At 37.6% G+C, this 24,259-nt stretch overlaps 1 protein-coding gene across 2 annotated transcripts; it reads left to right on the top strand.

The window, feature by feature from the left end:
• The first annotated feature begins 238 nt into the window (after positions 1 to 238).
• Positions 239 to 24,178, top strand: CHFR (checkpoint with forkhead and ring finger domains). 2 transcript variants are annotated; one of them, XM_072024226.1, is made up of 18 exons: positions 239 to 368; positions 872 to 1,016; positions 3,033 to 3,132; positions 9,421 to 9,530; positions 10,317 to 10,376; positions 10,537 to 10,746; positions 11,698 to 11,913; positions 12,475 to 12,631; positions 12,922 to 13,076; positions 13,668 to 13,830; positions 14,702 to 14,844; positions 15,253 to 15,372; positions 15,703 to 15,786; positions 16,524 to 16,594; positions 17,535 to 17,622; positions 17,798 to 17,905; positions 19,053 to 19,125; positions 21,385 to 24,178. In XM_072024226.1, exons 2-18 carry the CDS (start codon positions 884 to 886, stop codon positions 21,425 to 21,427), a joined length of 2,034 nt encoding a protein of 677 aa, XP_071880327.1. In that variant the 5' UTR covers positions 239 to 368; positions 872 to 883; the 3' UTR covers positions 21,428 to 24,178. The 2 variants fall into 2 exon arrangements, with proteins under 2 accessions (XP_071880327.1, XP_027325675.1); XM_027469874.3 differs by having other exon boundaries at positions 317 to 477.
• Positions 24,179 to 24,259: the final 81 nt, after the last annotated feature.

Genomic DNA, 24,259 nt, shown 5'->3' with positions numbered 1-24,259 from the left:
GCACCGCTCCCACCTCAGCGTGATCATCATTTCTAAAGCGTTTCCCTTGCAAGTACGTTTTTATTTAACCACCACCTCTTCAATAACAAAGAGTTAAACTACGGGCATTTTTCCCTGCCCCCGACCGAGCTCAGCCGCTCGCCGGCACGCCCAACCCGCCGCGAGACCCCCGCTCCGCCCTCAACAAAGATGGCGCCCGTCGCGCTGTCCCCCTAGCGAGCCAGCCCACAGCCAAGATGTCCGCCGAGGCGTCGCCCTCCGCCCCTCCCCTCCCCGGCTCCCTTCTCTCCCCGAAGCGCCGCGGAAGGCGCCGGGCTGCAGCCGGCGCGGCTCGGGGCCGGGCGCCGGAAGGGCCGCCCCCGCCGCCGGTGCGTTCCCCATGGCCGCCTCCAATGGCGGGCCGGGCCCCGCCCCGCGGCGATCAGCTGAGGGCGGCAATGTCTGGTGACAGGAGCCGCCTCGGCCGCCGCGCTGGGTGTAAGGGCCGGGCCCGGGGGAGGGACGGGGAGGGGAGGGGGCGCCGGGCCCCGAGCGGGCGGCCTGGGGGGGGGGATCCGGGCACCCCGCGGCCCCCCCGGGGAGCGGGGCGGAGGGGAGAGGGCAGCGCGGGCCGGCCCTTCCCGCTGCCCCTCAGGCGGAGCCCTGCGAGGCGGCGGCGAGCGGCCCGGGGAGGGCGGTCCGCCTCGGCACAAAAGGGGGCGGCCGGGGGCGGGGAGGGGGCCCGGCGAGCCCCCGGGGGGCGAGGGGCCGAGGGGCGGTGTGCGGGGCACGGCCCCCGTGAGGGGAAGGGGGCACCCGGCTTCCCTTCCCCCCCCCCCCCGCCCCGGGTGCTGTGCGATGTGGGGTGGCTTTGTGTGTTTGTTTTTGTCAGATGTGAATCCAAATGGAGCGCTCGGAAGGAGGCGAGCAGAGCAAGCAGCGGCAGCCCTGGGGGAAGCTGATCCGGCTGGGTGCTGAGGAGGCAGAGCCGCACGTCCTGCTGCTGAAAAGGGAATGGACGATTGGTCGGAAGAAAGGTGGGACAGGCAGGGTGTGCTGGGGCCGCAGGGAGCCCCTCCGGCCTTTAAGGCGTTAGGAGGTGGCCTGTAAGGCGGTGGACTGAGAGTAGTTGGTTTTGACCGCTTTCAGCTGCCGGAGGTGCTCCCCAGACCGTCCCTTGTTCCCCTGGGCGCTGTGCAAAGAGAAAGTTTTACACTGACCTTTTCCTCGTTTCCGCCAGATTTCAGCACGCACACCTTTACAAGCAAACGTGCCTTTCAGGTCATCAGTGACAGTTTGTACAAATAAGAAAAAATGACAGTTGATTCAGAAGAGCGTCTGCATTAGTCTTATTTATGTTCCCTTTTCGTTTCTGTGGTTAAAATGAGTGGGAACTGCAATACAAAATGCTTGGGCTTCACAGAAAAGAAAATGTCCACATGAAAACTCACACTACTTCTGGCTATATAAAGATTGCCAACAAGTACAGAAAGTTTTTCAGAGTGGATTTACAAGCTTTATGTTCCTCGTCTAAGGCTATTAATATTTGTCTCTTATCTTAATGCTTACTGCACTTAAACCAGTCACCATGGTGTTTTAATTTTTTTTACTCTGCCATGACAACACTAACTTCCAATTCTTGTCCATCAGATCAAACTATTTGGGTAATTGCATTTTGTAAAGCAATAGTCTTGAACAAGCGCTAGATGTTATTACTCTATGAGAAATGCAGATAACATGTAGTTGGAAAAACGTTTTATGTATTTACATGTGGTAATTAATATTAAGATTGCTTAATGTTATCTAAGCTGTAGATAAATCCTTCAAGTTGAGGTCCAGATGACGGTTGGATTTCTTGCAAGCTGAATTGCTTCTGTACCTGTCTACTGATAGATCAATAAAATGAGTGACTCTCATGACACGCTTTGGCTTGCAAATATTACTCCTAAAATTATCAAGAATATTTGAAAGGACAAAATGCTCCAAATGAGCTTTCCACCTACTGGTGTGATTCTGAGTAAAATTTAGTTTACTCACTTTCATTGTGCTTCCTGTTATTGCAAGTTGTGCAACAGTTAACTGTAGCTGTTGACTGTGCCCTGAATCTTTGGAGCAGGATAGCAATAAGCTGTCACAACTGTCACCAGCATTAGTGGCTGCTCCTTTGGGGTATGTTGTTTTTGTCAGCTGACACCTACAGTTGTACCTACAGTGTGAATAGGTGAAAGTAAATCGTATTTTTCAGCTTTAATTTTCCTGTAAGCAGGTGCTTTGAGTCATTTGTGAGAGAGATCAGTGTCTTACGCAAGGAATTTTGAGAATTGCCTTGAACAGTCCATGTTAAAGGGAAGTAAAAAACTCTTGATTTGCTCAGAGCCCTGGAGTTGTAGGTAGAAAAGTCTCTACCATGTCAGTATTGTCACTACACTTCTCCAGCATATCCCTAAATCTTAGTCAGTCCTGGGGTTTTTAATCTCCAGTCAGCTTTAATAATGTAACAATGCTGCCAACAAAGATAAGGAATATTTTCTTATTTAAAACCAAACAAAAGAAAAAGGCTTTAAGGTAGAGCAGTGATACTCTCATTTATCAGCTGTTGGTTCCACAACTTCTTCCCGCTATACCAGGATGGAACCAGAAGTTAAATCAAATCAATCAGTGTTAACCTGATGTGGAAAAAGAGCTGGGTGCTCTGTGACATATCTCTCTAGAATTTAGCTCGAATGCATTTCAAGTATTTGTGAATTGGTACCACTCTAGAGCAGAGTAATTGTGACATGATTTCCATCTGTAAAGGCTGGGATTGGGGAAAGAAAGGGAGTGAAAACATCTTAAAATGGTTGAAATAATCTTCTATCAGTACACAAGGCTACTTCACTATATTTATGTATCACATAGATGGACTGTGTTTCTGCCTGTATGCCAGTAGAAATTTTGAACTACTGCAGATGTACATGAGTCAGTTTGTTGTGCATTTATAGCCATGTAGAATGCTGATCTGTCTGTGTAATGTGTATTTTTAAGCACACTGGAAAATCTGCTTTCTTTTTAAGGTTGTGACTTATCTTTCCCTGGCAACAAGTTGGTGTCTGGAGATCACTGTAAAATCATAGTGGATGAAGAATCTGGTCAAGTGTCATTGGAAGATACAAGGTTGGTTTTCCTGTGCACTTCTGTTGTTGTCTTCTCTTTAGTCTGTGAAGTAAAATCTTGTGTATTGCTCAAGGCATTGAGAGTAAACTCTTCTAATTTTCCTTCCTTTTTCTGTCTTTTACTTTTTGCATCTGTGGGGTGGGGTTTTTTAGATTTTTATGGTACTTCCTAAGTATTTTTTTCTTCTTTAAAAGGAATTGATGAAAATGCTGATGATGTAATAGTTCTGTGGGATATTTCTTTAGTCTTGTGGAGGGAAAAAGAAAAAAAAAAGGATTAGAGTGATGCCAACATTCTTAAAAGCTGTAAGCATGAGCGTGCCTCATTTCAGGTACTTGTAAAGGGAGGTGGATACCAGCAGTGCTGATCTCAAATCTCATAAAATAGTAAAAGTCTGTATTTGTTATACATCTTTCTGGTATTCAAAATATCAATAGCCTGTATATCACGGGCAGTGTAGTTATCTATCTCTTGTGGTGGGCATGTCAGATGCAGATTAAAGCCTATTCAAACTACTTGAATAGTAAAAGATACTTGCTAGAATTCTACCGTTGAAATGTGTTGTGTTTTCTTATGTTTAACCAGAATGATTTTTTTTCTATGGTGTGTCTGTATTCAGTTAAGGGTTTGAGAACTAAGGCTCTTAATGTAAGAAGATTTAAGCACGTATCTTATTGTAACTACTGTTAAAAAGCAAAGCTAATTTAGTGGAACTACTTCTAGTATATAAATTTAATTACATGCTTCTTCATATACTGAAGGCCAATGAACTTGCTATGCTGGTGAAGTTATTTTCTGTAGAGTTTTAAGGCTACTGTGGAAGTCAAGTAGCACTGCAGGGGTTGTGGGTGGTTTCTAGTGGATCTTATTTTTTCTGTATAAAATTTGAAATAGGAATTTGAATGGAAGGTTATTTCTTAAGAGATTGTAATCCCCTTCAAATTTTCATCTGCTTCATTTTTGACAGGATTTTTTGTCTAAAATTGCAGAAAGCTTCTGGTTTATTACATGTCAAGAAATTTGTGACATTTCAGAATGTTTCTGTAAACCACATTCTTTTTATGCCATGCCCCTGCAGTCAATAAAGAAACAAATAATACTTTTCTGCCAGCTCCCCCCATTCTTTGTGTCTAGAAGGCATTTTACCCAAAGATGAGGATAGCAGTTTAAAATTCAGTGAAGTATATACATAAAGACAAAATTTAATGTGGGAGATTTTACAGGGTATCATGCTGAATCTGTTGTTTCCTATTCAAACATACCAGAATGCAGCTAAATATATTGTTCTGGGAGTTCAAGGTTAGTGTCGTGTACTTGCTGGGAAAAAAGCCTTTAGTTGACATCTTTCTCTGAGCAAAACGTTTGTCTCTGGTTCAATTAGAGACTGTGCTGATATTAAAAGGAACTCACTTCTAGATATTTACATGGGTTATTTATTTTTATTTTGTTTCCTCAAGTAAAGCCAGAACATCATGGAATTGTTCAGCTTGGAAGATGCCTAAGGAGGTCCCATACTTCATTTGTTTCATTTCCCTTTGTTTCAATTTATGATCTTTGTTGCCTCAGTAAAGAGCCTGGCTCTGTCTTGGTAACTTCCTCATAGGTACCGGGTGGTTGCTATTAGGTCCCATGCTCCCCAAGCCACCTTCTCCCAGGTAAAACAAGTCCAGTTCCCTTAGCTCATAGGTATTGTGCTCCAGCCCTCTGGACATTTCAGTGGGTATCTGCTGGACTTTCTCAAGTTTATTAAGACCTTTCTTGTACTAGGTTACCCAAAACTAGATGTAATATTGTAAACGTGGGTTAATGAGTTCCTAGCACAGTGGAATAATAATCACTGCACTTGATCATCCGACTACGCCCTGTTAATACAGCCAAGTGTGCTGTAGGCCTTCATCGCTGCCAGGGCATGCTGCTGACTTATGCCTTGGTATAAATCCAAGGTGTATGATCTCATGCTTAGGCATAAGATCCACCGATATCCCTTGCTGATCTGTCCCCAGCCTTTACCGGTGCAGGTGGTTATTCCATCCCCTGTGCAGGGCATTGTGTTTGCCTTTGCTGAACATTGTGGTGTTCCCATCAGCCTGCTTAACGCCCTCTCTAGAGCCCAACTTTTGCATACACTGAATATAACTCCTACTTTGGTATCATCCACAAGCTTGATAAGGGCGTACTTCCTCTCCTCATCTAGGTTGTAGCTAGAGATAGTAAACAGGATAGGTCTCTGGATAAATCCCTGATGGTTTGTGGCTGTTGGGAAAGCTTGTACTGCGAGAGGCTGTGGGACGAAATGCTAAACTTCAGGGAAAAAATGTCAGGTCTAGCTAGGACATCTAGGTAATGGCTTGTAAATGTCATCCTCCAATATTATTCCACAGTTCCAGATATTTCAAACAGCAGGTCATGCCACGTTTGCCAATCCGTGGTAGTTTCAGAGGGCAGCTGTAAATCCAAGTTTGAAAAACTATCTGTTGTTTCAGGTGCATTTAACTGGAAGAAGTAGTTCAGACCTATACGGTAATAAGAAAAGCCGGAAAAATTGTGAATGATGTAGAAGTTTTCCTACCTTTCCTTCTTCTCCTCCCACACCCCCATACCCAGCCCAGGCAAAAGCAGCCAGCAGAAAGAGCTAGCCAAATCAAATTAACTTTTCTTTTTACATGATGCATTCATGGAAAGGTGGGGCCTGTTACACCGCTAATGTCATCGAAGGGCTGCATGCCTGCAGAGTACTACCAGTTAGCTGCTTATGCACGTTGCACTTCTGTGTGGCTAGCAAAAAAAGAATAAGGTCATTCCTGTGTTCTGCTTGCCAGTGAGTTGGTATGAAGTGTAGTTACCTCTTGCTGAATGAAGAGACTAAACAAGTTGATGTAACTACTTGCAGAACACCCCACTCTTCTGGGTCTCCCAGTGTTTGAGCTGAATATCAGCTGAGCTCCAAAGAATCAAGCAGGCTGAAAGAAGAAGAATTTTGAATGTTTGAGTTGGCAATACTGATGCCCAGAGTCCCAGAAAAATACTGCAGCATCAGCTTTTTCTGCTGTTAAGTGGAAAATAGTTTGGAAACATTGCTGTGGTCAAGCTCAGATTTTTCTGGTGAAAAGGAATGCATTGAAGGAGGCAGCTAGTGTGGGACAGTTGAACTGAGTGGACTTTGTTTTTCTATTGTAATTAGTTCAAAGAACATCATTAAACACATTGTTGACTGTCCACATATTTTTTATCTCTGTGGTAGCATACTGAGTTCTTGGATCTATTTTTGAAAAGACTTACCGTAAATTCGCAGGTGGAAGGAAATGTGCAGAAAACTCAATTATTGAGTAAACAGAAATTTGGAAATAACAAACACAAGAGTTAGCAAATAGTACAATAGAATATCCATGGAATCACCCTTTTTTTGATGTATGTTTCTGCTTTATTTTCCAAACCATGCCCTAGTTGCTTGGTACTGCTTGAAAGAAATACCAGTTAACCTGACACAGCTGAAGCAGTCATTAGTTTGCTGTAAGTAAAAGCAATTGTAAGATTCTTTGAAATAGAAGTTTAAAAAGCAAGTAAAGTAACTTCTAAGGACTTCCTCTTGTTGTATTCTAATGTTTTTGTTCATTTGTTTTTAGGATTCTCATTAAATATTAAGTGATTTTTCACAGCAGGGAAGGTTTATTTGCACAAGACTCTTTCCCGTGACAGACAAGCAGGTATTCCCTTTCTGTGGGGGAACAAGAGATTGATCTTCACTGGAGAGTGGTGTCCTTTCTGCTACTAAATTCTACTTATCCTGCAGTCAAGCTATTTCTGTGAATGTAAAATAAATAAAAAATGAGACCGATACAGTAGAGAAGGGCTTCAGTAACTTACTAAAATTCAAAATTCATTTCAGTTTACAGTGTGTTCAGGATAATACACAAATAACTTCTAAAACTATCAACCCATAAGCTTTACCATAAATTACATTCTTTTCCTGGATGGATACCAGTAATTACTAGAAAGTACTGTCGTTTTTCTGGGAATGATACCAAAGTATCTGACAATACACAGATCATTTATCTACTTCAAAAATAGGCGTTGTCTGAGTGAAATGTGATTGTTCATATAAATTCTGTACAACAGCCTGGATAATGTATAGTTCATTAATCAAACTGTAAAGTCATCAACCATGTTGGAACTGAGTCAAGGCTTTTTTTTTTGTACTCTTTTAGAAAGGTGACATTGTGACCTTTTGTGACATTGTTTCATAACTCAGACAACTTATGTCTGATGGTCCTGTTTTTCTTCTCCATGTCAAAAATAATACAGCCAGTTAAAATAAATTCAGTAGTAAGTCCACATTAATGACCTTCATATTTAGGATTCTCATTGTGTTTCCTACTTACCTTATAAGGACCTTACTATAGTCTGAAACATCAGAGGAACGTGCAAATGTCATTATTTATCATGTGTGTCTCATTAAAAATACCCACAACATTAATCCAGTATGTCACCATATCTGTTCAATGTCTCTGAACGTTTAAACCGAACCCTGAAACTGGAAATGCTAAGTGAAAGAATAACACAATTATCTGGGGTAGTTGGATTTTTTTTTTCTTTGATAATTGTGGGATATAAAGACAACTGCTTCAGTTTGCTAATGTATTTAAGAAAAGCTTGTGATTTTCTGTGTTGAAACCAATTTATTCCTACTTTATTTGCATCTGTAGATGCCACATAATTAATTACTTAGTTCTCATCAATGTCAGTATAACTGTTCAGGACTGAAAAGATTTAGATATTTGTAGCTACTTTGTGGATTAGGGTCCTGGGTGGCAGTTTCTGCAGCTTGCATCATTAGACCAAGAATGAGTGGTTACTGATGCATGATGGTGATAATTTTTTTCCCAAGAATGCCTCACTTGATTTATTGCCCCTCATAACTACAGATGGACTAGAATTATTTTTCTTAATTGCTAAACTTCTTGTGCTTTTAGCAACATGTCTGTTCTACTGTCGTTTTCATTCTCAAGTCTTTCAGGCTTCAACATCTATATGTCTAAAGTGAAAAGGCAAGCTCAGAATAGTTTCTTGGCTTATAAGGGAAGCTTTTAGATTCTTTAATGGAGCAAAGATTGTTGTGACCTGAAGATTTTTGTTTGTTGACATCTGAAGTTGTTTTATAATTATTTATATTGGATTAGTTGATTCATCCATATATAGAGAGAAAGCAGTTGCATAGGGAAAAACTAGTATCTTGAAGAAGACATGCTGTGGTTATTCAAAAGGACTTCCTTTCCCTTCTAACATTTCAATGTAATGCTTTTGACTTTGTGAAAAGGTCAGCAGTCCAAAGTTCTCTTTTTCTTTCTTTCTCAGTTGATACTACTAAATAACAAGAGAATTTTCCAGGTTCAAGTTGCTTTTTTCAAGGAAAAATGCAGAGGAGAAGGGAAGGTGCTAATTTCTAAATAACTGTTGCTCTCTTCTAGAAAAACTAGGTTTCTAGGTCTTTTAATAGACTGCGAAGTGTCCTGAGAATGAGCGGTGGCCACCAGGAGGTGGCAGCAGAGATTTGCTGTCATTTCATGGAGAAGCTTGCTCTGCTGAGGGGAAAGAAACAGATCTGTTCTTTCATATTTGGTACTAATTGCTGAGACTTGAAATAGCAGAAGTCTGAAGTTCTAGAATGTTGCAGCCCTGAAAGAGGCTTATTGTAATTGAGCTGAAATTTTTCAGTATTTGAATAATGTGATTGAGTTATAAGGCTTGTATATAAAACATCACTCACAGTGAAACAGCAAAGATCTCTATTAATCAGCAATGCTTTGTATTTGCTGCTTCCCCAGTTTAATTTCATCCATGAGTCTTACAGCTTTTATAAATACCAAAATAATTCTTTCCAACTCATCTTTTAATTGTGCATTTTTTTTTCACTTTATGTCTTGATTTCATGTATTTCAGATATCCCTTCCTGTTTTATACTTAAAGGAAGGAGATTTTTCTACAGAAAGAATCATCTAATTATTTTGACACAGCGGCCAAATGTCAGGGATCATTTGTCTGTCTGTCAGCTACCATCTCTTTACTAGGAGCTCTAAATGAGCTCTGAAGTCCGAATAGCCCTGAACTTCTGTCTCTCTAACAGTTGGTTTGGTGTTTTGTTTTGTTTCTGAACAGTTCTTTTGATCCTTTCTTAAAATGTTTTTGAGAGACAACAGTTTTCGTCATGAAAAGTATCTTGTATTTTCCCTTCCTTCTCCTAGGTATTTATGAAAACATTTACTCCAAGTTATCTTTTCTTTCTCTTTACAGTACTAATGGAACAGTAATTAATAAACTGAAAGTGGTTAAGAAGCAGACATACCCTTTACAGACTGGAGATGTGATCTATGTTGTTTACAGAAAAAATGAGCCAGAGAACAGTAAGTAAATAATATTTTTTTTAATGGTATACTTAGTCATTTTTGAATCATGAAAGGGAAAAAAAATATATAATTAAAACAGAGTTACTTCATTTTAAGACAAACAATTTGTTGACATGTAGAAACAAGTCTCCATAAAAGAGGTCATGGACATGCTAATTTTTACAGTGACAAGTAGTAAGTTAGGGAAATCTTTCAAACTGTATTAGTTTGAAGTGTTTGGCTTAAAAAAAATAAATCGGCGAATGTGGAGGTATTTTTCAGTTGGTTTTATTAATACATACTGAGTTAGTTTCTCGATGAAACCTAGAGCATGCCATAAATCTGTTTGTTTTTTTTTTTTGAGTTCATGCATTTCAGAAATGTAAGCAAAATGGATTGAAGAATTTGAGAAATTAATTAAGAAATAATAAGCTAAATGTAACTTAATAAGAAGAACAACTTTCGCTGAATTATCCCTAAAGGTACTCACAGTCTGCTCTGACACAGAGCAATTTTAGGTTTAAGAAACATTTAAGCCTCTGGTTCCACGGCTGGCACAAGTTAAACTTCACACAAAAGCACCTCTGCCTGGTTTCATGAGAAGAAAAGATCTTACTGTGCTGTTCCTAATTGCCTCCTAAGTAGGAGTATTAATATTGTACTACAGAGGTGATCCCTCATGTCCCTATTCCGTTGTCAGACACTTTGGGGAAGCAGCCGCTTGGACATAGAATTAGCTTGTGTAAGATTAAGGTTAGCTGATTTTTGTTTAAAAATTCTGATAAATATTTTTATCTCTTTCAGATGTTGCGTATCTTTATGAATCCTTAAACACAAAACAGGATGCAACTCAAGAAACAGTAGGTAAGGAAGTAATTTAAGACCCAAGAAGAGGAGCTAAGCTAAGCTCCAATAACTAATGCAGCCTTTTTGAGAGAATTTGATTCCTTGGGAATTCTGAAGCGTAAATGCTGTGGTGACTGTCACATAGATATCTTTCCCCTTTTTTCCCCCCTCACTGTAGAAGCTAATGTAGAAAACCAATGCCATGTGACCAAAGATACCTCAAGTACAGGAAGAAGTAATGATGAGACCCAAATTACCTCATCACCATCAGCTACTCAGTCTTGCTATGAGGAACCACAGCCATCTACTTCTACATCTAACCTCTTTAATGCTTCTTCTACCTCTCTTATTGAGTCTGCATCTGAGCAGGATAATCCTTCTACATCTGGTAAGAATTGTGTCAAGTATTTAAAGTTTGATATCACATCAGCTGTTATTCCAGATTTGAAATTTAACCTCACCCTTCTCTGTGTCTGTAGCATTTACATCGTGAAATTCTAAAGAACTTTCTCTGAGTAGGCAGGGTAAATCTTGGTGGTTAGGTAGAACAGTTGTGAGAATTGCTTATGCTCAGAGATGCACAAAATCCTTGTAAAGCCCAGACTGTTCCGTCGTTACACTATGGGTTTATAGCAGTCTGGTGAAACCTTAGTAAATGTATATGGTTCATATAACAAATCCAGTAGATACAAGTGCTTGCCTGCATGCAGTCATTCTGAGAAACTGCTTTAATTGTCACTGTTTCTTCTGCCAGTCACCAGACCCCTTTCTCTTGCTTAGAGCTCTAAGACCGAAATATACTGCATAGATTCCTTGTCTGTTACCTTGTATTTGGAAGTGTAATATCCCAGTGCTGCACAACTCTTACAATAGACCTGGAGTAAGAGCAGTTCTCTGAAAAATGGCATTTGACAACAGTTCATGGGGACTTCTTCCACTCCTTTGAAATACATGGAAGTAAAGCTTTGTGCTCTGCTGTGCTCCTGACCTGTTGAATATTATCAATATTGTATAAATCCTCTGCCTAGCATCTTTGTCAGAAAGAACTGATGTGGATAACAGTCTTTGAATAAATACTCTGTACTTTAAAGAAAGGTGTGTCATGGGTATTTTAAGTATGGTTTCACAGCTAATAGCCTTATTTCCAGTTCTTCCAATTAGATTGGCTCAGAATACCTGTGGTATAGTTAAGCAAATACTACTTCTGTGCATTTGCAGTGCTTTTTCCTATTCAGATGTTTCAATTGATGTATGTGCATCATCAGCATTTGAATAATTTCTTTTTTCATGCCCCATTTCTGTATGCTGTTATGTTCAGTCTTGTGTTTTTATTTTGCAGGATCGCAATCCTCAGTTTTCACTCCTGTGCCTGCTTTCCCAATCTTAGAATCTGTGTGTCTAAAAGCACTGCATGATGAACATGAGAAGCTTGATGACAACACTGAAACTTCTGCAATCGCTTCAGAAATCAATGACAAAGAAAAAGCAGAATCAGATGCTCAAACGACAGGGGAGGAGGAAATTTTGGAACCTGCAAAGAAGAAACTAAAAGAAGGCTAGTATACTGCACTATTCTGCAGCCTACTCTGCACTCTTTAAGATTATTGTTGAAAGTTAGTTTAAAACACTTAGACATAGCTTTAAGTTTCTAATTTAAGTTTTTTAAAGAAGCCCAGTGAGGTTAAGAAAAATAAGGACAGATTATTAGATTTCTGTTAAAGTGAAGTAAATTGAAAATGCACACCTATCAAACTTAAAGAGGGTTGAAAGGCTAGGTTAGTATGGGATAGGTAATGTTTTCCCTCCTCACAATGTAATTCTATGTTGTAGTATTGTATTAAATAAGGAAAGTAATACTTATCCCCTCATTCCTCCCATCAGTCGGCTGAGTCAGGTCAGCTGTCATCAGTCAATTTTTGATTTCTTCTCATTTACTTGTTTTCTGGTCCAGTGAAAATGATGACTTCTTTAGCAGAAACTGTTATGTGTAAAGCAAGAACCTTCAGTGGGGCCACTGACAGTGAACCGTGAATTAGTGTGCACCTTTCAGGTCTTTTTTTTAAACAGTTAAAAAATAGTTTCAAGAAAAATACTACGGAGTCTTCTGCCTTTGTAGATGAAGATTCCTGTCCAAATGTTCCAGCAGCAGCTCCAAGTGAATGTATAATTAAAATTGGCTCTGAAGATGCAAAAACATCAAATGTGAAACCGGATAAAATGGAAGAAACATTAACTTGCATTATCTGCCAAGAACTGCTGCATGACTGTGTAAGGTAAGTTTGATTGACAAAAGCTGTAATCATGATATTAAGATAAGAAATTCAGTGACAATTGCTTAAGGTGGCCTGGATATTTAGGGTATTCACAAGCCCTTCTGAGTCTTCTTTTTTTTTTTTTCCTCCCCTCCAAACTATATAGTTAAACGAAGTGGATGCTTTACAACTGTCTTTCTGATTATCTCAACGCAGCATAAATATCTTTTGAGTGTTAAAAATTTAACTAAAAATTGAAAGACCTGTTTTTTACTTAATTCTTTCATTGCTGTCATGCTTGTGTTTTCCAGCTTGCAGCCTTGTATGCATACTTTCTGTGCTGCCTGCTACTCAGGATGGATGGAGAGGTCTTCTTTATGTCCAACGTGTCGTTGTCCAGTAGAACGTATTTGTAAAAATCACATATTGAACAACTTGGTTGAAGCTTATCTAATTCAGCATCCAGGCAAGTTGAACAGTGTGTGTAAAAGAATCTGATGTATTTCACATATTAGCTGTGTATGTAACTGATGTAAGCACAAAGACTGTTGTCTGTTAAGTTTGTATATGTCATGCTTCTCTGCTCTTTTCTCTGACATGGCTGTAAGAAAACAACTGCTTACATTTAATCTGACATAATAGCTTGTAATATTTCAAGTAGTGTTGAGAATTAAAGGTGATTTAATACTGTAACTGCATATACTAGGAATTCTTAATTTTACATGTATATGACTACTTTATCATGCAAATATCAGTTCTATCAAATAGGAGGCACTGAGTGATTAGGCTGCCAAAACTCAGATAATTCCGAAAAATATACTTAAATATGGATTTAATTAACTTTGATCATAGACTTATGAAAACAAAACTTCACTTGCCTGTTACTAGAGTCTCATTAGCAAACGGGAATTTAACTAAGAGCTTTTAGAACTGTTATCTAAGAATAAATTTTATGGAAATGAAAATGCAATAAACACATTGTTAAAGTAGGGTGGAAGTAAGAAATGTGATGAATCTTGTGCTCTTTTCTTGAACTTTGAATTTGGTTTTCATGCAGATAAATGTCGTAATGAAGATGATGTACGTAGCATGGATGCTCGAAACAAAATCACTCAAGACATGTTGCAACCTAAGGTGCGGAGATCTTTTTCAGATGAGGAAGGAAGTTCTGAAGATTTACTGGAATTGTCAGATGTAGATAGTGAATCTTCAGATATCAGGTATGTCTGTGTTGTGCATTGAATTAGATTTGTTTATGCTTGAATGTCTAAACCCACCAGCTAAACTAGTTCCACAAACACTGTTATTGCTGATAGTGTTTCCATGATCATTTCCAGAATGAATCTTTTGTTTTCAGTTAAGTTCATTCTTACCAGTAATTATCTTGGCAATTCTGCTGCCATCCTTCTTAACTTTGACCAGTCAACAAAAAATATTTAATGCTAGAACACCCAAAAACCCAGCAGTACTCAGTTTATGACCAACAGCTCTATACTGAGTAGTACAACAGATTTATATGAGATGTGTGAAAATGCTTTTTGTGGCTGTTGCTTTACAGAAAATAGATTTCTGGCTAAGGTCTTGTTATGAGATAAGCAGTCTATGACCCTATGAGTCTAGCTGCAATAGTTGTGCTTTCTTACACGTCAGGCATGCTGCTTTAACCAGGTATATGCTACTGAAGCATCTGATACTTGACCTAGGGATTCCCAAGTACTAGAATAGCTTCTCATTTCCAACAGCAAACACTTTTTGCTGTATGTCTAGCAGAGAACAGAAAAACTCTTCCAGTAGATAATTATTCCAACTTTGTTCCATTCTTTTTTGTTCATCTTATTTCCAGTCACACCACTCAATTTTCTTTCTGAAGCTATTAAAAATCCTTTCTTTCACAGTATTTCCTATATGTTACAACTAAAGCATTCTTCACAGCTGTGACGTACTGAGTTATGTAAACTTCCATATGTTACTGGATGAAGAAATTCCAATTTTAAACTTCAAGAATATGACCAACCTCGTCTAGCATAGGGATGTGAGTTATATTTGCATTTGTTGGGTGTTATTTCCTATGACCTTATTTCCTTTTTTCAGTCAACCATATATAGTATGCAGACAGTGCCCAGGATATCGAAGACACTCTGTTCCAACTCTGCCTGGCACAGGCCAAGAGACAGAAACAGGAGGAATGCAAGCACTGGGAGATGCACCCTCTACATCTGCCAACTTCCCTGCAGGTTGGTGTCATGAAGTCTTCTCAGCAGTATGCAACTAAGATATTCCAACTCATTCATCTGTTATGAACTAAGAATGCTTACTCTTGTAGTACTGTGAGAATGTCACCACTCCACATAGTTATCTTTGCAAATATCATGAAATGTGGCTGTGGTTCAGATAGACTTCTGATGATAATTTGTAAATTGTTTTACATATTCAAATATTTTTACACACCTCTGTAGTTTAGAAGTCTTAATGTAATTTTTCTGCTCTTTTAAAGAATCTTTCTGAATATATATATGTTGCTTCCTTGATACTTGCATTTTTTTTAGTCTTGTGTTCACTAAGATCCCTAGTCCAGATTGCAGTCTTGTGCATCATTGTCTATACTTTTGTTCCTTTTTCTTTCTCTTTTTCCATCCATCTAGCTGTCCAGGAATACGTGTGTCCTGCTCAAGGAAGTCACGTAATATGTACCTGCTGCTTTCAGCCAATGCCTGACCGAAGAGCAGAGCGTGAACAGAATCCCCATGTTGCTCCTCAGCAATGTATGTGTGTATATATATATATTTTATTTTTCTTTTTAAGTTTTTCTTAAGTTTGGCTACAAAACTAAGTCTTCCCTTATTTTAGTGAAGTTTATTTTGAAGAGTGTTCTTTATTTGAATATTCTTTATTGGATTCTTGTAGTCAGTGCATGAAAATCTTCCTTCATAGAATTTATTATTCCTCTATAGAGTTTATTTTAAATTTGAAAGTTTTACTTTTATTTTAAAGCAAGTTTATCAGGGCTCTTATTATTATTGCTTTATAGGCACAGTGACTATTGAGTTTTTTTGTGTGTAGTCCTTATAGGGGTTTTCTTTGTTATCTTACAGGTACAGTTTGTCTGCAACCCTTCTGTCACTTATACTGGGGCTGCACTCGGATGGCATGTTTTGGCTGTTTGGCACCGTTCTGTGGTATTTGGGGATAAAATGTTTCTTATAAGCATGCTTTCTTTGCAAAAATTTCTGTCTTGAACTTCGGGTAATTTAAGAAATATGATAAATTAGTTTGAAATACAGTCATGCAAAAGGAAACACAGGCTGTGTCCTCACATTACAAATACTTCTTGAGCGATGTGTACATGTATTAGCTTTGAGAGGATTTAATTTCTTGTGTCCTTACCATATTCAGCTTGAAAGCTGCACTTGTTGAGCAAAATGCTTTCCAGTATAAAAAGGATCATATTGTATTTCAGCCTAGTAAGAGAATCATGCAAGTCAATGCAAGAGCGCTGAACATTTGGTGTTAACTGATTGGAAAAGAACCTTACTCTCCTAAATATGTAGACTACTGAAACTCAATGTTTTAAAAAATAAAAATAAATAAAAATTGAAAAATAAATTAGAACAGTTGAAATTACTTGACTGTAGTTTGAAGCTAATGGAATATGCTTCAATAATACTGTTAATTTGTGTAGATCACTACTACTTTCACCTACTGAAGGTGAAATTGTAAAATCTTAAATGTTTTATCTTTGATTTCAACTGGGAATTATATATCACATGCTTTAGCACATGCTGAACACAGCCATGTGCTTGGAGCTCACGTGGGTCTGTGCACGTTATTTCAGGAAACAGAAGAAACTTCAGAAAATGCTTGAGGGCTGAGGGGTTGGGGAAGAAATAGTAACTCTTCTTCTTCTTCTCATTAGAAATAAATCTTGGTGACAAGTGTTTAGATGGAGTCCTAAATAACAACCACTATGAGTCAGATATCCTAAAGGTATGCCTAAAAATCTTTATGTAGGATGCAAAATAATAAATGTACATTGCTTAAGATTTACTCCTGAAATTATATGTGCTGCCTGACAACTGAAGTGATGGCATTGTGTCACTTATAGCACATGATTCTGAAGGGCAAGTCATATGAGCCCTGAATGTTCAGCTGGACCAAGACTGTAGTTACTGTATCTAGACTGGAAGTATTTTGAGGTGGTGATTTGGCTTTTCCCATCTTTGTATAATAGGGCATGGTATCCTGTAGATGTATTCTATTTAGCAACTCTTCCCTTTCCACCCAAATTAACAAAAAATAATCGCCCTAACTCATGAATTTGAGTTTAAATGACTAGAATTCAGATATGTTTAGTTGTTAAATCATCCAAGAACTTTACTTGTAATGAAGTATTTGTTAGGGAATGCAGTTTCTACAGTCTAAAGTGTAACATCTGAAATATTAATTAGAGAAAATAAATCACTAAAATATATCAGGAAAACATACGTTTTTTTGTTTGTTTGTTTGTTTTGCCAGAATAGGTAAAATTCTATTTGTGATGCATGGAAAATATTTTATCCATGCCATGACTAGGTTATCTAAATTAAGTAAAGATTGGATGAAATCTTGATGCAAGTTAAATGAGAATGTGACTGAAGGGAGATGAAGTGACTTAAATGAGAATGTGACTGAAAACAATTTGCATTGTTTTAGCAAAAGTAGGTAAACTCTGAACAAAAGATACTGAGCTAAAGACTGTATTGGTGATCTGAAAATATCTTGCTCATTAAGCTAAAGAAATGGTATTTTATTCTTATTTGTAATCAGAATTAACCATTTTTGAAAGCCCAGTTAGATCCAGATTTGGAAATATTTGAGGTTAAATGTCTCTGTCTTATAATGTTGGAGATTTTTCTTATTTAAGCACTTAAATCACTCTTTTTTTTAGGATTACCTGGCATCCAGGGGTTTGACTTGGAAAAATATGTTAAATGAAAGTCTGTTAGCTCTTCAAAGAGGAGTGTTTATGTTGTCAGGTATGTTAATGTTCATTTTGGTCTGTGTGTAACTCCTTGTATATGTATAACTCAGAAAGTAATATTATCAAGAGGTTTGAAGTTCTGTGTATATAACCAGTGTAATGATGTTTTTGTTAAGTCTGATTTCTTACTCCTTACACTGACATTATGTACAAACTGGATTTCTCCCCAGATTACAGAATTACTGGGAACACAGTGCTTTGCTACTGTTGTGGCCTTCGCAGCTTTCGAGAACTTGCCTACCAGTACAGGCAGAATATTCCTGTTGCTGAATTGCCAGGTGGGGATAGCTTTGCACAATACAGAGAAAGTCAGTTAAAGAGTTAGTTTTATTCTTGTGTCTTCTGTTTGAAGCCTTAGATTTAAATGAGATGTGTGTTTATATTCTCCAGATTAACAGGTCCCAGTGTAGGGCAATTTTTTTAGCAACTTTATGTAGCTTGGTGGAAGTCTTTTTGCAGAGCTGATATGCTGATTGCTTTACTTGTCAACTGCTAAATTTGCATATAGTTATTGTCAGACTCCCTAATGGGATCTTTTCTTTCAATATGATTTCTTATGCATATAATAAATGTATCTGCTTAGTGAGAAGAGGAACTCAGTAAAATCCAGAATAGATTCAACAGGAACTAGTTGATGTAATTTATTTTTTTCATTTAAATGTGTAAGATGATACATTTCCTGGACAACTTCATATTTTTACCAGCTCTCAACTAGGAACAAGAATGTTTTCATAAATTAATTCTAAATCTGTTTCCATTTACAGTTTTAGTATAAAATAGCATACAAGCAACTGTGCCTCCTTCAGTCCCAAATCTGTTGGGAACAGAAGCTCTTCCAACAGTCTACTTTTAAACATTACATTTGTCCAGTCAGTTCTTGCTAGCAACTACTTCCATGTCTAACTATTTAGAACTCTGCATCTGTGCATAACAAGAGACAGTCAGTCTAGCTTGTTTCTTCTTCGTGTTGCTTTTCTTTTTAGCGTAATGCCCTGCTGGACCACTGAGTGTAAAACATTTACATTTATGTATGTAAAACTAGGGGAGAATAACAAACTACCCAGATTAATTAGTTTTTCTTTTATATGGAAATATATATAGACATGCTCAGTGTCCTAAACTGTGAAGTCTGTTAATCAGTCCATTAGTCTGTTAAACTAAGTAATAAACTTGACAGCATTGAGAGTCATATCTTTTCATTGTAAGTCTGTATGAGGTTTGGAATTATTTTTTTATCCTTTGAGTGTTTTCTTCCTTTCTGCAAAGGTGAACCAAGATAGTTTATTGCAGTTTCTTGCAAATGTCTTGTTTCTTTACAATGTTTGCTCTGGTCAGTAATCAGCACTATCAGTGGTGTAATAGCATCTACCACCTTATTCAATAGTTTCGTTAATAAACATAGCATTTTATTTCCTCTTCTTGTAGTGACTGTCACATCACGTCCTGATTGCTACTGGGGGCGCAACTGTCGAACTCAGGTCAAAGCACATCATGCCATGTAAGTTATACAATTTATAAAATGTTTTTGTTTGTTTGTTTGTTTTGGGGCTTAAACAAAACCAAACCTTTGAGGTGCCAGAAGTAGCATGAGGAACATGGCTGTGGTATACACAGAAGTGGGTGAGCTTTAGGTTGTATTTTTTTTTTTGGTTGGTTATTATGTAAAACATCTTTGAAATAGGCCCTTCATGCATGTCCTAAGGGCACCTCTAGCACTTTTAAGTTGTTGTAACCTGTCACTAATGCTTCTTAAGTCCTGTTTTCCACTCCCAAGTCCCCTTTGATGCATATCTCTTCCCCCAGTCAAGCAGCTTTTTATTTGCTCATATCTGGAATATTTCTTGGAAACGCTATAAACAATACTTAGCCCTTTCGGATCTATGAGAAATACTCCTGTAGTGAGCTGCAGCAAACCCTGAAGGCATAAATTGGTGGGAATATTTTACAACAAGAAAAGCAAGAAAAGTTTGGAATGTGTGACGTTAGAAACCTGTTGTAGCTTACCAGTTCAGGTCTTTGAAGGAGTTCAATATATTTTACTCCTCTGACTCAAGCAACCTGTCACATGGTAAAAATGAAATACTGAGCCTGAAAAAAGGGTAGTGCTCTATTTCTCAAGTGTTTTAGTACATCTATGGGATGTAGACTCCTGGTTATTCATGTGAAACATCCATCCAAACTAAGGTCCTTGATCTAAAAAAAATAAATAAAAACTCAAGGCCACTGATAACCAATGCAATGCCTTTCTTACAAAAAGAGGCATGAAGAGGATGTATGTAAAGACAAATATTAAAGAATTTTAAAAAAACAAAACAAAAATTGTCCACCGAAGAGCTAACTCCCTCCAGGGAAGGTTAAAAAAATCCTTCTTGCTATATTCTCTAAATTCTCAGTGTGGTTCAAGACAGAAGAGCTGTTATCCCTTATTGAGAAACTGCATTTAATGAACAGTAGATTTTGCAGCATCTTTCTAATGCTGCAGTGAACATGCACACTTAGCATAATTCCTTTAATATTTCAGGTACTGTGGGTTGAAAATAACCAGTCTTTACAGCTTATTACAGATCATAAGAAAGACTTTTAAAATATTCATCCCCAGTCATTTACAAATTCAGAGGGTTTTACCAAATACCTTTCAAAAATAACTTGGAATTTAAGTTGCAGATTTAATTCAGAAGCACCACTGTTACCTGCAACTTCACGTTATAGGACTGTGTATGTTCACACAGGAAATACTGTTTTGAAATGTTAGTGTTAATTCAGTAGTAAAGCACTTACTAGTTGTGTGCATTTGCATTTTGGTGGATAACTCCATCTAAAATGGAAATGACTGATTTTTTTTTTTCCTTCTTTTCTTTCAATCATTACCAGTTTCTAAAACTTCACCGGCCGCTGCTGTTAGTTTTTAAAATCCATAAACGCAAACAAACCTGTTATACTGTTCCTAGATATCCAGTCGTGCTTTTGTTATTGAGCTAAATAGTTCAGCTAAGTAGTTTGGTTATGTAAGCAAGGTTTCTTTCTAATCTTTAATCTGATTCGATAAGAGGGAAAAAATTCATGGTCTCATTTGCATTATCTCTTCCACACGTCTATATACACACTCAGCACCCCAACTCATGTTTCGCTTTGTGTCAGGATACACATAACCCAAAGAAGAGAGAAACAGAATGAATAGTGAGAGGTTTCTGAGAATTAGAAAGGAGTGCCTTGTATAGAACTTTGTGTGATCTATTTAGAGCAGGCAGACAGGCTTGCCATTCCCATGGAACCTAAATAATATAGAATGAGAAAAACGTTACTTGTATTTTATCACCAGAAGAAAACTGTAAGCCAGCAAACGAACTTGTTTGTGCTCAAATGTATTATTAGACTGCTTAATACTAGTTCCCAGTGAGTTGTGTAATACTGTCTACTAAAAATAACCCATGTCTCTCAGGACAAAATTAATTCTCTTGATTCCTGTTTTAATTGCCTTCTGGATTTGAAGTATGCAGAAGTATAGAGGAAGGCTTTTAATAACAGGTTTTCTGTATGCATAATAAAACTATCAAGTGTTAGGCAGGAGAGATGCTGAAAACCCTGTTACAGTTAACATGTTAGTAGGATTTCTAAACAGGTTCTGAAAAACACTGTTAGTGTGTAAATGTTCTGTTTTAAACGTTTAAAATACCTTGTGAAAGATGCTGACTCTTGTGTTGCTTGACTTCTGAGAACTGTGTTGCATTTTAATACTTCCTTCTTTTTTTTGTTTCAGGAAATTCAATCACATTTGTGAACAAACACGATTCAAGAATTGAATACTTGTAGTCTGTAGAGAGGGGACAAAAACTTGTTTTACTGCTTGTACAGTTTAAGGTTTCAGGGGATCTTCTCAGTTCTCCCAGTAGCAGGGAATCAATAACTTTTGCATCAGGTAATCTGGTGTGAACTTTTTAATTTGTAGAATTTTACAGCTGAATATGAATAAGGTAGGTTTTTTCCAAGAAAGTCAGCAAGCATTGCATTCCATCCTCATGACTACAGTGTCCCTGTATCACTTCAGTGAAGAACACATACAGAAATCACACACAAAAACCAGCCATATCTTGGGAAGACCTAAGAATAAGGAGTGTATTTGCACTACTTGTGAAGAAACTAAGTAAAATCCTTAGACTTAAAATAGAAATGTTTTGTATAAGTATCTGATGATTATTTCAAGAGCCATTAATATTTAAAAAGGAAATTGTCAGTGTATATTTGTAACTGCATTTTGCGGTAGTCTGATATTTTGTCACTACCCTTTGCATTTGGGCTAGAAATACATTAATCTTCACTTAAAAAGAAATTCCGTCCATTAAACAGCTGTTTCAGCTTAAAGCTTCTACCATATGTGCAGTGTTATAGTGGAAGAAGTACAGTTTCTTTTCTTAGTTTTGTCGTGTTGATGGTTTTTATTCACGTTAAATTACAAAAATAATTGCACAAAAAAATTGAAAATCACATTTAAAGTTGGGGTAATACTTGAAGCAAAACAGACTTCTGCTAATATTACTTCTGTAGTATTTTATATCAGAAAACCAAACCGTGCTTTTGACATAGAACAGCAGCCAGTAGGACACTGGTTCATTTTTTTGTATTTCTTTTTTGGTTTGATATTGTATGCTGAGTATGTACCTCTGCCATGCAGCTGTTCTCTAGCATGCATACACTGGTAAAAAAAAAAAAATGTAGAAAAAGCTGTAATTTAAAACTGAATATAGCGGCTTTACTGGAAAGAACAATCTTACAGAAAATAATTACTTGGAGAAATTGTAGCAATATGGAGGCATTTCTGTAGGGATAGGGATGATGAAGGGGAACACTGGTGTTGCTGACATAAATAACATAGATCTTATTTTCATGCCTTTTGCAGAGTTCATTCAGGAAATGTCCCACGCATCATTTAAAAAAAAAAAAAAATCCACCACCACCAATCCCTGCTCCCCCAAATGATTTGATCTGAACTGTTTCATAATAATTTCGTAGTTAATGTTCACAAAGCTCAACTGGGACCAATTTCTCTTTTTCATCATACTTAGAAGAGTGAAACAGAATGAGAAGAAAGCATACAAAGTTACCTCTGTAGATACCATGTTGTTTTTAAGTATGCCTTACTTGTGAGTAGGATTTATACTGCAATGTTAAAAAGTGTACACACTATCTTGCGATGTAATGGAGCACAAATGATGCAGCACATCACGTCTACTGGTGTCAGTGAATTAGAAAACAAAAACTATTTCCAGTAATGCACATCTTAATATGAATGCTAATTAAAATTATGCATTTATGTTTAGATTTTTATTTTTTAAAATAGCTGCCGCAAGGCTGGGTCTGCTGACCATGTCCGTGTGCTATTAAAAATACACTTTGGAGTGGACTTCTCTTCCTAGTCTCTGGGCATTTTCTCCTATGAGTAGGATTGAAATTGGATCTGGAATAATACTTGAAACTTCTTTTAACAACAACAGTGTGTTTCTGTCTTTTAGTATTATTAACAATGTTCTGTTGCTTCTGTATTTGTACTTTATGTTTAGAATTTTTAATGGTTATTGTATCTTCTCAGGACAACCATTCCCAGCTGTTTTTGATCTCATTTTTCATCTCTGGCTGTGCATGTAGCAAAATGAGTGCAGTTGTAGAGATCAAGCCTTTGCACATTATATGCAGAAATGTGCTTTGCATTCTCATTCACCACTTCCCACACCCCAGATGGGCTTTCAGCATAGACTTGTCACTGTGCTAGTGTTCAAGCCTCTTGTGCTGAATTTTTTTGGTCAAAAGTAGTATCTACAGTACTATGTACAACCTCACTTGCACTTACTGAAGTTATGTTTGTGTAGGGATATATTATGTGACAAAAAAAAAATCTGGAAAAAAAAAGTGGAACTTAGGTACTTAACATCTAAACTACCTGTGCAGTAGAGGTTCTTCAAATTCCTTTTAAAAAACCCTTTTCCCTGTTATAGGTAATTGATCTGCCTTTCTATGCATATAGGGTTGCAGTAGTGCAATGGAATGAAGGGATTTTTTTTTTTTTTTTGTCATTTGTATTGTACCAGGAAGAGATGAGAAATTAACTTGCAGATGGGGAGGGTGAATACATCCTGATCTTTATATGCTCTTAAGTAAGTAAGAGTATCTGTCATGGGTATTACATACTCTATACATTAGACCTTTTTAAATGTATGGTTACCAGGTGATAGTTAATGTGATAAATGTATGAACTATGCTTGGTGTAATGGTTTCAATACTGTAAAGGTGCAGCATATTTTTTAACCTGTCTAAAGCACACCCCCACCTCCTTTATAAGAGATATTTGGAAGGTGAGCATGAAATGTAGTAGAATAGATGTTGTGAAAACCAGGGTGATTATGATAGAGTTTGACATAGTGGTAAATAAGGTACATAGTCTCTTTGAGAAAGTTCTTTTATAAAGAAGGTGGAGTGTAGTTCTTCCAGTTCTCTTTTGTGATTTATTTTTTTTTCCTGAACTAAGAAGTTATTAATTAAAAACAAAAATGTTCACTGAAGTCGTCTGTTTCTGTTTCTTCTGTGGCATATTCTTTCACCACAGAAATGGATGTGTGTGACATTTTCTCAGGACTGGTCAA

Source organism: Anas platyrhynchos, chromosome 16 (assembly GCF_047663525.1).
Source record: "Anas platyrhynchos isolate ZD024472 breed Pekin duck chromosome 16, IASCAAS_PekinDuck_T2T, whole genome shotgun sequence".
Classification (NCBI taxonomy): Eukaryota; Metazoa; Chordata; class Aves; order Anseriformes; family Anatidae; genus Anas; species Anas platyrhynchos.
The sequence above is the reverse complement of the archived record's forward strand: the minus strand, read 5'-3'. Positions and strand labels throughout refer to the sequence as shown.